General features: G+C 34.0%; 1 protein-coding gene across 3 annotated transcripts in view; it reads left to right on the forward strand.

Moving 5' to 3' along the window:
- DNAJB4 (DnaJ heat shock protein family (Hsp40) member B4) overlaps positions 1–12878 on the forward strand; it is a 44069-nt gene extending 31191 nt beyond the window's left edge. Inside the window, exons 2-4 of one of the 3 annotated variants that reach the window (XM_021678179.1) lie at positions 3067–3351; positions 9634–10202; positions 12017–12878. In XM_021678179.1, coding sequence (XP_021533854.1) covers positions 3141–3351; positions 9634–10202; positions 12017–12250 — 1014 coding nt within the window. In that variant the 5' untranslated portion in view covers positions 3067–3140 and the 3' untranslated portion in view covers positions 12251–12878. Of the gene's footprint in view, positions 1–2846; positions 3352–9633; positions 10203–12016 lie in introns of those variants that run through there. The other 2 variants (XM_044914550.1, XM_021678180.1) reach the window with 2 other exon arrangements.
- Positions 12879–14291: the final 1413 nt, after the last annotated feature.

The following is a 14291-nucleotide window of genomic DNA, read 5'->3' on the forward strand; positions in this document are numbered from 1 at the left end:
TATGAATGGACACTTAGGTTGCTTCCATATCTCGGCTATTGTAAATAATGCTGTAATGAATATGTGGGTGCATCTATCTTTTTGAATTACTGTTCTTGTTTCCTTTGAATAAATACCCAGTAGTGGAATCACTGGATTGTGTGGTATTTCTATTTTTAAATATTTGAGGAAGCTCCGTACTATTTTTGACAGTGGCTAACCAATATGCATTCCTACCACAGTGCACAAGGGTTCTCTTTTCTCCACATCCTCACCAACATTTGTTATTTCTTGTCTTTTTGATATTAGCCATTCTGACTGGTGTGAGGTAGTATCTCATTGTGGTTTTGATTTGCATTTCCCTGATGATCAGTGATGTTGAACATTTTATCTTGTGTCTGTTGGCATTGTTCCCAAATGTTTGAAAGAATCATTTACACAACTCATTTTATCAAAACCTAGCTAGATTGTTTTATATTATTTAAAATTATAATTGCTTCCTTATTAACTTGAAATTTCAAAGTTGAGATGGATTCTTGCTTTTCAAGTTTAGCACTATGATTCTTTTTTTTGTGTGTATGATATTTGAAGAAGTATGAAAATCCTTTATCACCCTTCTCTCTATATGTGGAAAGTCAGATTTGTTTCCATTTGTTAATATGTAATGCACTTCTCGGAAATGTGGAAGATCTAGCCTTTGGGTTCTAAAATCCTTTAATGTGTCAAGTCCTGATAATATTTCTAGCTACCTGAAAATGACTGAATCAGGTAAGAATCTGTTTTTTCTTTCCTCCCAGCATTACCCACCAGAACAATTCAGACTTTTCATAGATAGTAATGTCAGTGTTTCTTTGGTAGTGAATATTTAAAAGAGGAATTAATTCTAGGGGCGCCTGGGTGGCTCAGATGGTTAAGCGTCTGCCTTCGGCTCAGGTCATGATCCCGGGGTCCTGGGATCGAGCCCCACGTCGGGCTCCCTGCTCAGTGGAGAGCCTGCTTCTCCCTCTCCCTCTGCCTCTCTCCCTGCTCATGCTCTCTCTCTCTCTCCTTCTGTATCTCTGTGTCCCAAATGAATAAATTAAAAAAAATAATAAAAAAAATAAAAGAGGAATTAATTCTAGAAAAGGTGATTTTTGTTATATTTTTACCCTACTCTAGATGCTGATCATTGCACTGGACTTCAACTTGCATTTTTTTTTAAAGCAGGAGTTTTAAGGTGACTTTGGATATTAGCATTTTCCCCCAAGTTGTTTTGGATTTGAATGGTTAACCTTTTGACATTGAGTATTCCTTGGTGGGACTAAAAAATTTGCTTGAATCGCTAGCTGACAAACCTCTATAACCTGTAAATAGGCTAGACAGATGCTATACATTTCTAAAACCAAAGTATTTTTAAAGGAGAGAGTTTTGAAAAATAGGAAATCCTAGCTGTCAAATGTACAAAGATGAACGTTCCGAAAGAATTGCTGAATCATGAATGTAAAGCTGCTTGGCATATAGAGTAGGTGTTTCCATATCTTTAAAGGTTAACACGTGATCATTAACTTTTCATCATATTCTAAACATATATGTACATTTACTTTTCCTTTACATGTTCTGTTTTTCTTTTAAGCTTACAGATTTAAGATATTTATAGGACTGTGCAATTCTTTTCATATTTTCTTATTAATCCATCTTTCCATATTAGAAATGGGAACATTTTTGAAAAGATGACATAACAATATAGGAGATAAAAGATGAGTAATATACATTGAAAATTTTTCTCATAAGTATCATATATATATACATATATATATAAAAAGCAGACATTGAAAGGGTATATAAATGATAGGACATAAACTTTGTTAACAAAAAAAATACAAAACTACAACAAATAAACATAAATATCTATCAGAAAAAAAAGGACTAGAAGGAAATACACTAACATTTAGCAGGGATTACCTAAAGTGGTATGATAGGGAGGTTTTCATTTTATACTTTTTTCTTCTTTTTTCCTTCTGTGTTTTCCAAAATCTTCAGCAATGAGTATTGCTATTTATAATTAGGGAAATGTGTTTTTAAAAGAAAAAAATACTTCTCATATCACTGCCCCATAAATAGCATATCCAGATTTTAAAATGATCCAGTCAAGGTCTTATAAGAAACATGAGTATTTACTGTCTGTAACCTGATACTTGTCTTCTATCTTTCCTGCAGCACAAAAATTCTTTAGTGACCCTAGGAATTGGGCGGAGGCGGGGAGGGGGGTAAAAGTGGAATCTCATTCTGTTTTTGCTGAAGTAACTAAAATCAGATATGAAGCTTTCACAAATATTTAGTTTGCCAGACTATTAACTCTTGTATACTACAAAAAACTAGTTAAAACCACTAGCTAAAATAATATTTAAGTCCCTTATTGCTTTTGATGTTAATGATATGTAGCCTTTTACAATGTGAAATTGGCATATGGACTTCTTGGCATTTCTGATTGCTAGATCCCAGGAATTCTAAAAATGACACAAATTATCTGAAAATTTTAATTTAAACAAACCAGATTTTAGTATTGTATATCTTACATTTGGATAACTTGAAATTAAAATTAAAATACCTAAAATAAGTTCAAGGGTACCTTTATTTGTATAATACTTTTAATTTATTTTAACATAGGATGCCTAATGGCTGTAATTATTTTTGTTTTTTCACCTACAATAGAGTAAATAAATATGGAGTTATGACCTGCTATGCTGAAATATTGGTTTTTGAATCCACTCAGCTTCTTAAAAAGGAAATAAAAATGGGAGAGCCAGAAGGAAAATGAATAGTTAATCGTGGAGGAGGAGAAAACCTAGCTCAGTACTTTGACTAGAGGCAGCTGGGGAAGTGACGTCCTGTAGCATTTGCTGTTCTAGAAAGTACAGAGACACGTAGTGAAAATGGGAGGATCTAGAAGGAGGCTGTCTCCTGTGTAGTGTATATTTATCTGTAAGTGAGCCTTTGAGGAAGGAATTAAATACAGAGACGTGGTTTGCTTGCTGCCTTAAGACAGCGAAGCTGAATTGCTGATTTGCTTTAACTTTTAAAATACCCAGCTTGGTTTATTTTTCTTAGAATCGTACTGCTAAGACTGGGGACGCTGTTTTCTTTCACAAAGGGAAATCTAAGTTCATTTCAAGGCATTCGAAATGGGGAAAGACTATTATTGCATTTTGGGAATTGAAAAAGGAGCTTCAGATGAAGATATTAAAAAGGCTTACCGAAAACAAGCCCTCAAATTTCATCCGGACAAGAACAAATCTCCTCAAGCAGAGGAAAAATTTAAAGAGGTCGCAGAAGCTTATGAAGTATTGAGTGATCCTAAAAAGAGAGAAATATATGATCAGTTTGGGGAGGAAGGTAAGTATTCCGTGTATATCTTTTGGTCTCTCCAGCTCTGTCTCACTCTCTCTCTCTCTCTTTTTCCCCCCCCGCTCTTTCAGCCTTCTGGTTATCTTTAAATTCTCAGACATCAAAGTAGAAAGACAAATAATGGATAAAAATAAGATTTTATCTTAGATCATCTGAATGAATATTATTATATAGCTGTGAATGAAATATACTTGTTTGCCTTTTTCTTGATTTTGGCATTTTGTAATATATATATCTTCTGCCATTAGATTTATAACGTTAACATTGTATATTTGAAAAGAAACATCACATTCCCATACCCATTAATGAATTGTGTCAAAAGTCTTATGCAACCTGTTTTGTTTTCTAATGAATTTTCTGCCGGAACCACTAAAGGTCCTTCACTCATTTAAAATGTTAAGATTGGCAGTTCAAATTCTGGGTAGTTTATATTTTATTCACAAAAACAAAACAAGTTTTTTGCCTCTCTGATAGCAATTTAATTTAGATTGAACAAGATAGAATCTTCTCTCTGAGAAGCAGAAGGCCCAGGCATTTAGTTCTGGTTGTTTTTGGCGTTTTGCCTGGAGAGGAAAGAATTTTCCTGATGTCATAAAATACCAGAACAAGTTTTTAGCTTAATTGTAAACAGTAATTGTGTGCCAAGAAAATGAGATCTCAGAAATACAGTTTTTGACCTAAAATGGCCACCTCATTAGAACAGTTATTGATTTACGTACAGGTCACATTATGTCTTCAGAAATTTTACTACCTAGGTATAGAGGAAAGCATGACAACTTCCCTTTGCTCTCCCTGCCATACTTTTGTTTCTTTCATCGTGAGATCAGAAACTAGTTGAGTACAGTAAATGGGGGTTATTAAGATTATCCCTTTATCGTTCTGTATTTTAAATTAAGTTTGTCCATCATTTCCATATAAATGTGGCTATAAAGTAAGGCTATTTTAAATTGCTAATTAACAGCAACAACAAAAACACTTTAATTCCTACAGATTCTGGAATTTTCAACATTTTGAATCAGAACTAAGTTACTTCATTATTAATTTTTTTCTCCCAAAATATTCTCTTTTAAATCATTGTAGTTATGAAAACCTTTTTTATTTCTTTGCCTCCTTTATCGCATTTAACATAAAGTTTTCCTAATCAGATATATGCTAAAATACAGTGAAGCAGTAACTGCTCATTTTGAGTTAAAAAACTAAATTTATATAAGCAGGGTGATTGTGTAAAGGTTTTTTTTTTTTTTTCCTTTCTTTGTTTTGTTTTTCTTTTTGACTTGAGTTGCCAAAAATTGCTTTCTGCTCTTGGTTTTGGTGTGATGAGGACCTGCTGTGTCAGGTTCTTACAAAGTCAGTATTGAAAAAGGCACGCAATGGCCAGTTCAATTCTGCCTGTTTCTTATGGCCTTACTAATCAAAATACTATGATTAGGTTCATCTCGAAAGCTAAGCAGGATTCTGAGATACTACAAACAATATACTCCTTCTAAAGAAGTTATTTGTAATTTTGTAAAGAAATCCACAAACATTCCCCTGTAAAAGCAGATAGCCCCTGCTTAAACCACGTCTCACTGCTAGCTCAAGTTTGTTTATAATTAAGCCATAGGATTCAGTGTTTTCTAAGGATATTTATCTTCAGAATTTTCAAGTCATCACATGATACATTTTTCTTGGCTTAACATTACCTCTTAATAGTGTTTTTCTTGAGTGATGTTTCTCTAGGTTGACTTTTACTGATCATTATCAGTGAATGAATTTTTTAAAAATGAAAGCAGTATCATCTGTGTACCCTGAATCTCTTTTTTTGTTGTTCTTGATTCAGAGAATTGATATAAGCAATAGAGGTAATAGGGAAGAATAAGTGTTTTAAAGCATTGAAATATATTCAGAAATACTCTCTAGTTATGAGTTACTTGAGAATATAGTTAAATGAAAATTATTTGGCTATTTTTTAGAAATTACTCTTCCTTTACAGAAAAGCATTATGTTTATTTGCTCTTTATTCAGAATAGCTCATTTATACTTTGGAAAAATCCCTTTTAGGTATACTGTTTAAATGGGAAAACATTTTTTCTCTTTGCCATTCATTGGTCAGTTTATGCCTGCAGGCCTGGTTCCATCACCCAATGTGTTTCTCCAGTAGTAACAAAATACTGAATTTTAGGACTGTGGGGCTATTAGTAATTTACATAATATACTCCTTACCCCCCTCCAGTTATTACACTCTCTTTCAAGGCCTGGGACAATGGGAACAGGAACTATGAACTGAAAAGTGTATGAGTTGAACAAGCTAAATTTATATAGTTAGAAAGTAAGAGAACCAGTGATCCAGTTTATTCATGTTTTGAAAATCTCTAATATCCACAATTTTAAAGGCTTGGTTTAAAAAAATTTGGATAAAAATAGAGATGTTTTAAATTTACCATATTACCCAGCAGTTCCACTCATAGAAATCTATAAAAGAGAAATGAAAACATAGGTCCACAAGAAGACATGTATGTGAATATTCATGGCAGCATTATTTGTAATGGCCCCAAATTGGGAAGAATTTAAAAGTACTATCATTAAGTGAATGGATAAACAAAATGTGGCATATATGTACACACACACACACACACGTACATGCTGGAATACTACTTAGCAATTAAAAGGATTGATATAATAAAACATGCTACAACATGGATGAACCTCAAAAACTATGCTAAATAAAAGAAGTCAGATGTCAAAGGCTACATATTCTATGATTCCATTTATATAAAATGCATGGAAAAGGCACACTCGTAGAGAAAGAAAGCAGATGAGTGGGTTGCCTAGTGCTAGAAGTGGGAGCAGGGCTTAGCTACAGATAGAAACAAAGAGAACTCATTGGGTTGATGGAAATGATCGATAACTGGATTGTGATGGTGGCTGCACAACTCTACAACTTTACTAAAATCACTGAATTACATATTTGCAATGGGTTAATTTTATAGTGTGTAATAAGCAAAGCTATTTTTAAAAAGAGAGAAATGTTCTCCATAGCTGAATCATTTGAAAACAAAAAAATACAACTATGTAAATTGAAAATTGGATTTTGAACCTGTCTCTCCCAGAAGGTTTTAGGTTTAGGTCTGAATTGTTCAGTGGATGTCAACAGAAGTTTGTATTAGAAGACTGAAAAAAAAAATCTTTTAGTAACACATCCTTACAGTATCCTAGTTCTCTAACAGTTCTTTTTCCTTATGCCTTTTTTTGGTTTATAGTTTACTCAATAACTTTCTTTAAATACTGAAAGGTAGTATTTATATGATCAAACTTGTGTTTAGTATATTAATCTATACCAGCTTGCTTCTTCAGTTCTTTAGTTTCCATATTTAATCAACTGGATCTCTTTTTATTTACTATGTGTTTTTAAAAATAAGTTGGATTTTTGTGAGTCAAAGCTGCTTAAAGGTTCTCATTATGCTAGTAACTCTATATCTATAAGTCTTGCTATAAATCTAGATTTTTACGTATCAGATCTCCTTAAAGTATGAGTTATTAAAGTCCTATAATTTTTTTCTTTTAAATCCTAATTCTTCTCCAATGCTGCTTCTTTTGACACACTTTCAACTAACTAGTGGAAATCATGGTTATAGATAGTATACCGAACATATATTTGTTTTTGGATTGCAAATTGGTTGGTTGGTTGGTTTTAGATAACAGCAGTCTTTCTACAGCATAGGCAGATGTTGATTCTAGAGCATATTCCTTGATCACGCAAAGTGATGATGGTGTCTAGAAAACATTTTGGAGAGCAAAGGGAATCCAATTGAATATTAAAATTTTCCATAAGCAGTCAAAATGTATGTAATAAAGAGTTGACCGTATAGTTGATAACATGCCTGTTACAATTCGAGTGCTAGGCAAAGCAGTACTTGCATAATAATTCATGTTATACTGTTGAGAATTTTGGTAGGATTTTTGCGGTCATTTATATAGTAGCCTTGTCCTTTAGCTAAGCTATGTACTTGACTGTTTAGTGTCAGGGAAAACCTCAAAGCTTCATTGGAGCCTTTTTGTCCGCTTTGATAAATGCCACATCAGACTGTGTGAATCTTCTCAGGGACTCTGTAATCCTGATTGAGTTACCATTTTTGGCAGAGGAGGGAAGAGGTTTTAGGGAAAAGCCAAACCCATAATATAATAGCTTAAAATGTTATTCCTTCTTTTCATGAATTTATTATGAGTCCAAACATTTAGATATTGTCTTGTAGAGAGTTAGATTGGGCAAGCTAATTTACTCAATTTATGTTATTAACTCTCTGTTAAACTATTATGCTCTGTTATATTTGTGGGATGAAAGATGAAACGATTAAAGTAATTTAAGCATTGGTTTAGTCACACTGGTCATGACCTTGAGTTATATACGTAATCTATCATATATAAAAATCTGTCTCTAGCTTTTTTTTTTTAACATTTGGAGTTATAACTGTACCACTAAAATTTATAAAAAGAAGTATGTATGAGCTGCATGTTAATATCCTTGTTCTGCTTATACTTGCCATTCTGTTTCTATAAGGGATATCCTAACTGCTCTTTGGATATATCATTCAATTCATATTTTGACAGTTTTCAGATTATTAGACTTTTCTTGGTCTCTCCAGATTTCTATTCATGGATGAAGGTAAAAATGTAAACATCAGCTGACACTGTTGGATGAAATAAGAATATATGTATACCTTTTAATGGAAGAAGCCAAATAGAATAAAACATGCAGAACTAAGTCTCTTTGAAAGCATGCTGAGTATAATTTTTTTATTATTAAGTCTCATATGTGTATGTGTGATTATACTTTATATTGCTTTTGCTTTTGCCTCTTCTCTATCCTGATACTCGACACCTTTTAAAGTTTAAATAGACTTTAAGAACTAGTTCATTCTCTATTCAATAAATATGAGCCCCTATCATTTTCACCCTGTATACATGAGCAATGCAAAAATGAATAAAAGATATTTCCTGCCCTCAAATTACTGTTTGAACATATTAGAATCTCTTAGTTTAATCCTTTGGATTTATCACAGTTTTAAAATTTTTAGATTTTCTTCCTGCTTGTTTCCTTCATCAGGAATGCCCATAAGGCTCATTCAGAAACTTTGCTACTACTGTAATGATATAAATCCTTGTCAGTATTGATCCCTTAAAAGATCACTATACTAATGTTTTGTGGGTTTTAATAGAAACTTTCTTTGGTATATAATGGAAAATGCTGCGTCAAATATGTGATCACTTGTGAGCTACATATTACTTAGTTGAACCTTAAAGAACAGGGTCAGGGCGCCTGGGTGGCTCAGTCGTTAAGCGTCTGCCTTTGGCTCAGGTCATGATCCCAGGGTCCTGGGATCGAGCCCCACATCGGGCTCCCTGCTCCGCGGGAAGCCTGCTTCTCCCTCTCCCACTCACCCTGCTTGTGTTCCCTTTCTCACTGTCTCTCTCTGTCAAATAAATAAATAAAATCTTGAAAATAAAATAAAGAACAGAGTAAAAAGGTCACTATCTTGGTGTCTGAAGCGAGTTGTCCACAGTAGACAGAAATAACCAGTCCAAAGGACTTACATGTCAAGAGGGTTTACAGCACTTGATTTTAGTCTTTTTTCTACATGCTGTTGAAATTAATGCTATCAGATGGTATGCCTAGATAAACAATTTTGTTAGATAGAATAGGGATAATAATTTGGAGTCTAAAAAAACATTTTTCATAGGGTGTCCTATTATCAGAATTTTTTCCCTTTCTGCCACAGAAAGAGTTCTATTTTAATTAATTCTTAAACAATAAAAGACCTGAAATAAAGCTAGTTAGTATGAATATGGCATTTTATATTATTGATTATGCTCACTGATTATAATGGCACTTAAAGACTTAGGTTATGCATTTTGCATTGATTACCAAAGACCTATTTCAATTGACATCTTTTGAAAACTTATATTTATATACTTCAGATTGTCCAACCAGTAGTTTATGAGATAACAGGTTCCCGGTTTTATTTTCTTATTTACCAGTGGAACAGAGATTCAGGAATAAATTGTCACTAAAGATGGGGATTTGGAGGAAGAATTTGAAAGCTAAAAATTTAACTTAGGATGGAATGGTCAAAAGTTAGGTAGCTGTTCTGCATTTAGTGATAATGGCATTTCTGGCCAATATTAATAGATTGTAACCTAAGTTGGCCAAAGTTTATTAGTAATACAATTTTTGCAAGTTTAACTTTCAAGAGTTGCAAGCTTTTTTCTAATCACGTTTATCTGTTCATTTAGGGTTGAAAGGAGGAGCAGGAGGTACTGATGGACAAGGAGGTACCTTCCGGTACACTTTTCATGGTGATCCTCATGCCACATTTGCAGCATTTTTTGGAGGTTCCAACCCCTTTGAAATTTTCTTTGGAAGACGGATGGCTGGTGGTAGAGATTCTGATGAAATGGAAGTAGATGGAGATCCTTTTAGTGCCTTTGGATTCAGCATGAATGGATATCCAAGAGACAGAAATTCTGTGGGGCCATCCCGCATCAAACAAGATCCTCCAGTTATTCACGAACTTAGAGTATCACTTGAAGAAATATATACTGGTTGTACCAAACGGATGAAGATTTCTCGAAAAAGGTTAAATCCTGATGGAAGGAGTTATAGATCTGAGGACAAAATTCTCACCATCGAGATTAAAAAAGGGTGGAAAGAAGGCACCAAAATTACTTTTCCAAGGGAAGGAGATGAAACACCAACTAGTATCCCAGCAGACATTGTTTTTATCATTAAAGATAAAGATCACCCAAAATTTAAAAGGGATGGATCAAATATAATTTACACTGCTAAAATTAGTTTACGAGAGGTAAGTTAGTAGGACCTGGGATTCTGAAACCAAACAGAATTATGCATCCGAGCTTAGGGAATTTATGTAAATAATAGCTAATATTTGTTAAATGTTTAGTATATGTTATTTTTTTAAATTCTCATAAGAACCCTCCAAAGGTAGTACTACTATTATATCTCTTTTATGGATAAGATTATATTTTCTAGGGCGCCTGGGTGGCTCAGTTGGTTAAGCGACTGCCTTCAGCTCAGGTCATGGTCCCGGAGTCCTGGGATCGAGTCCCACATCGGGCTCCCGGCTCAGCGGGGAGCCTGCTTCTCCCTCTGACCCTCTCTCCTCTCATGCTGTTTCTCTCTCTCAAATAAATAAATAAATAAAATCTTTAAAAAAAAAAAAAAGATTATATTTTCTAAGTTTAGTTACCTGTATTAGCAATTTAAATGCCAACTTGAAGTGCTAACCAGATTATGTACTATGAAGCCTAATACTGGCTTAACAGTTTTTATAGGTATGGTTTATGAGATATGCATTGTAATTGAAGTCCATGTATAAGATTTTTTCTAAAATTGTTAATTTGGAGTAATAATTATATAACAAAAAGATTAATTTAAAATAATTTATAAGCATACTGCTTTAATATGAGTCCTTATTTGTTCTATTTGTAGACACTATTTTTTCAAATTGTATTATAATCCTGCAAACATGGCCATGTCAGTTCCCTGCTTAAAATTCTTAAATGATCCCACATAGTATCTACCATAAAGTCCTGACTTTTTAGCTTAAAATGAAGGTCATTTTTTTTTTTTTTTTTTTTTTTTTTAGATTTTATTTATTTATTTGACAGAGAGAAACACAGCGAGAGAGGGAACACAAGCAGGGGGAGTGGGAGAGGGAGAAGCAGGCTCCCCGCAGAGCAGGGAGCCCGATGCGGGACTCGATCCCAGGACCCTGGGATCATGACCTGAGCTGAAGGCAGTCGCTTAACCAACTGAGCCACCCAGGCGCCCAATGAAGGTCATTTTAAATCTGATTTCTACCCATAAATGTTTATGCATTTCCTAAGTTTGCTCTATTATTATCTTACATACATTTATGTTATCGTCTAAATTCTAATCTATGGAACACTGTTGTTCCTCACTCTGCCTCAAAACCTGCTACTGGTCCAATGTTTAGCTCAAGCATTCTGTACTCTCAGAAGCTAAAGGTGGGGAGGGTAAGCTGGGTGCCCTTTGTCTCACAAGAGACTTCTGCACCTCTGTGCTCACGTTATACTGTATTATTATTACCGGTTTGCTTCTGAGTTCCTTGTGCATTCCCAGAGGTGGGGTCTGTGTTCATGGTCCCTAAGCTCAGCATCTAGCAGGAATGTGTGGCATATAGTAGACACTCAGTAAACATTTGTTGACTAAATCAATAAATGTATTTCTTATCCTAACATTTTTCCTTCCAAAGAAGTAGGTAGCTGCTCTTATCCTATTCCTCTCACTCCTAAATTTCTCCCTCTTTTCTTGTCCAGTTCCATCCCTGCATCTTTAATATTGTAATGGCAACCTCGAACATTCCATTTCATTTCAAGGCAATGTGGAAGACATCCTTTACTTCTCTTTCCTTTTCCTTCCCTTCCCCTCCTCCTTTCCTTCTTTTGTAGTATGTCTGATCATGCATGTCCTAAAGGGATCTTTTAATAGGGAAAAAGTCTTATAATTATTGGTATTCTTTTGGAGGTTAAAATTTTACCTTAGTGGTTTCATCCTTCACACCCAGTTTTTGTTGTTGTTGTTGTTGAGTTTTTGAAGTTCTGAAATTTGTTAATTTTATTTGGTCTATTTCAGGCATTGTGTGGCTGCTCAGTTAATGTGCCAACAATGGATGGAAGAACCATACCTATGTCAATAAATGATATTGTGAAGCCTGGAATGAGGAGAAGAATTATTGGATATGGGCTGCCGTTTCCAAAAAATCCTGAGCAGCGTGGCGACCTTCTAATAGAATTTGACGTGTCCTTCCCAGATACTATATCCTCATCATCCAAAGAAGTACTTAGGAAACATCTTCCTGCCTCATAGAATGAAAAACTTTGTTACCCATATTTTGATAAGGCACTGAAAATATAAAAGGACTGGCAGTTTACTGATGTAGATGTGAATTCTGTATAAAGATGTGTAAATTATTTTGAGGATTCATTAAATTGCATGAATAGAGACGGGTCAAATAAATAGGCAAAAGGGATTTTTACAGTGAGAGATGAAGAAACAACCATTCACTGTATTTTATTTTATTTCTCCCAAATCAGAAATTTTTAGTATTTTGCTTACATGTAAAATTTGTTTTTGTGGAGTTAGTAGATAGATTTCTAATAAAGTACTAGACTATCCAAGTACTTTATTTCTTTTATCTTTACATTATCAGTATGATAGTTTCTCATTTATAATGGAAATTTAAGTTCTTAACTAACCTACACAGGTGATTTGTATTTCTAGAAAATAAAAACCCAAGTCATTTGGAAATGTGGTTAACTAGATTTAAATCTCCATCTGAAATGCTGCTATAGGGCTGGGACCCATAAAAGAATATCCTAATGCATATGTTTTGATTTTTAAAGTATGCTATAGCATTTCCTACTAACATGATTGTAATGTTCTTTTTTGGGTTTTTTTTGTTTTTTTTTTTAATTCTTATGTTAATCCCCATACATTACATCATTAGTTTTAGATGAAGTGTTCCATGATTCATTGTTTGTGCATAACACCCAGTGCTCCATGCAGAACGTGCCCTCCTCAGTACCCACCACCAGGCTAACCCATCCTCCCACCCCCCTCCCCTCTAGGACCCTGTTTGTTTTTCAGAGTCCATCATCTCTCATGGTTCGTCTACCCCTCCGATTTCCCCCGCTTCATTCTTCCCCTCCCGCTACCTTCTTCTTCTTTTTTTTTTTTCTTAACATATATTGCATTATTTGTTTCAGAGGTACAGATCTGAGATTCAACAGTCTTGCACAATTCACAGCGCTTACCAGAGCACATACCCTCCCCAGTGTCTATCACCCAGTCACCCCATCCTTCCCACCCATGATTATAATGTTCTTAAGGCAGACCTTTTCATCATAGAAAGGAAATTAATGGCAATTTATCTCCTGTGGAAATCCCAGTTGCCTGAATTACTGATATTTTAGAAATAGGCTGTTTTTAAAACGCCATATGTAATTTTATGCAAGTTGACTATATATCTTGGACTTAATAAGTTATAGGCACATTTTATTGTCCACTAGTTTAAAATAATTTGTTTAATAATAAATGTGTTTTTAGAGGGAATATTGTTACTTAGAATTAATTTTCCAATTACACAGTCTTCTATAACTTACTCATCATATGCTATATGTATCTTACGCAATTTCCCTAAGAAGAATAAACTACCACTATGGTGTTAAACCAAAATATGGGGAAAATAAACACTAACTGCTGCTTATGAATGATGTTGCTACTACTTGTTATGCATATAAATATTTTACTTTTTCATATGTATAGACTGCATTTCTTAGGTGTTTTAATTTTTTAAATATATTTACGTTTAAAAAATATTTTGTTTTCTTTTTTTTTTTAACCATAGTAAGAGTGATGTCTTGAAACAAAATTTTTGGTTCAAAAGTAGCTTTCAGGAAGATTGATACATGTACAAGGTGAACTGGATCCTATCACCCTTTAGCAGAGTACGAGGGTTTTTTTAGTGACTCAGTAAATAGGTTGTAATCACCACATACTTTATAGCCTTACTGCATTGTAATTGACATGCCATAAAACTACCTTTTTAAAAGTATATAGTTCAGTGGTTAGTATATTCACAGAGTTATGTAACCACCAAGTCTAGAACATTTTCATCACCTGAAAAAGAAACTCTATATCCATCAGCACTCACGTCCTATTCTTCAGTGCCTGGTAAATACAAATCTACTTTCTGTCTCTACAGACTTGTCTATTCTGGGCATCTAGTACAAATGGGATCAAAGAATATGTGACTTTTTTCACTTAGCTTCTTTCACTTAACATGATGTTTTCAAGGTACATCCATGTTGCATCATATATCAGTACCTTGTCCTTTTTTATGGCCAAA

This window comes from Neomonachus schauinslandi, chromosome 4, assembly GCF_002201575.2.
Source record: "Neomonachus schauinslandi chromosome 4, ASM220157v2, whole genome shotgun sequence".
Lineage (NCBI taxonomy): Eukaryota > Metazoa > Chordata > Mammalia > Carnivora > Phocidae > Neomonachus > Neomonachus schauinslandi.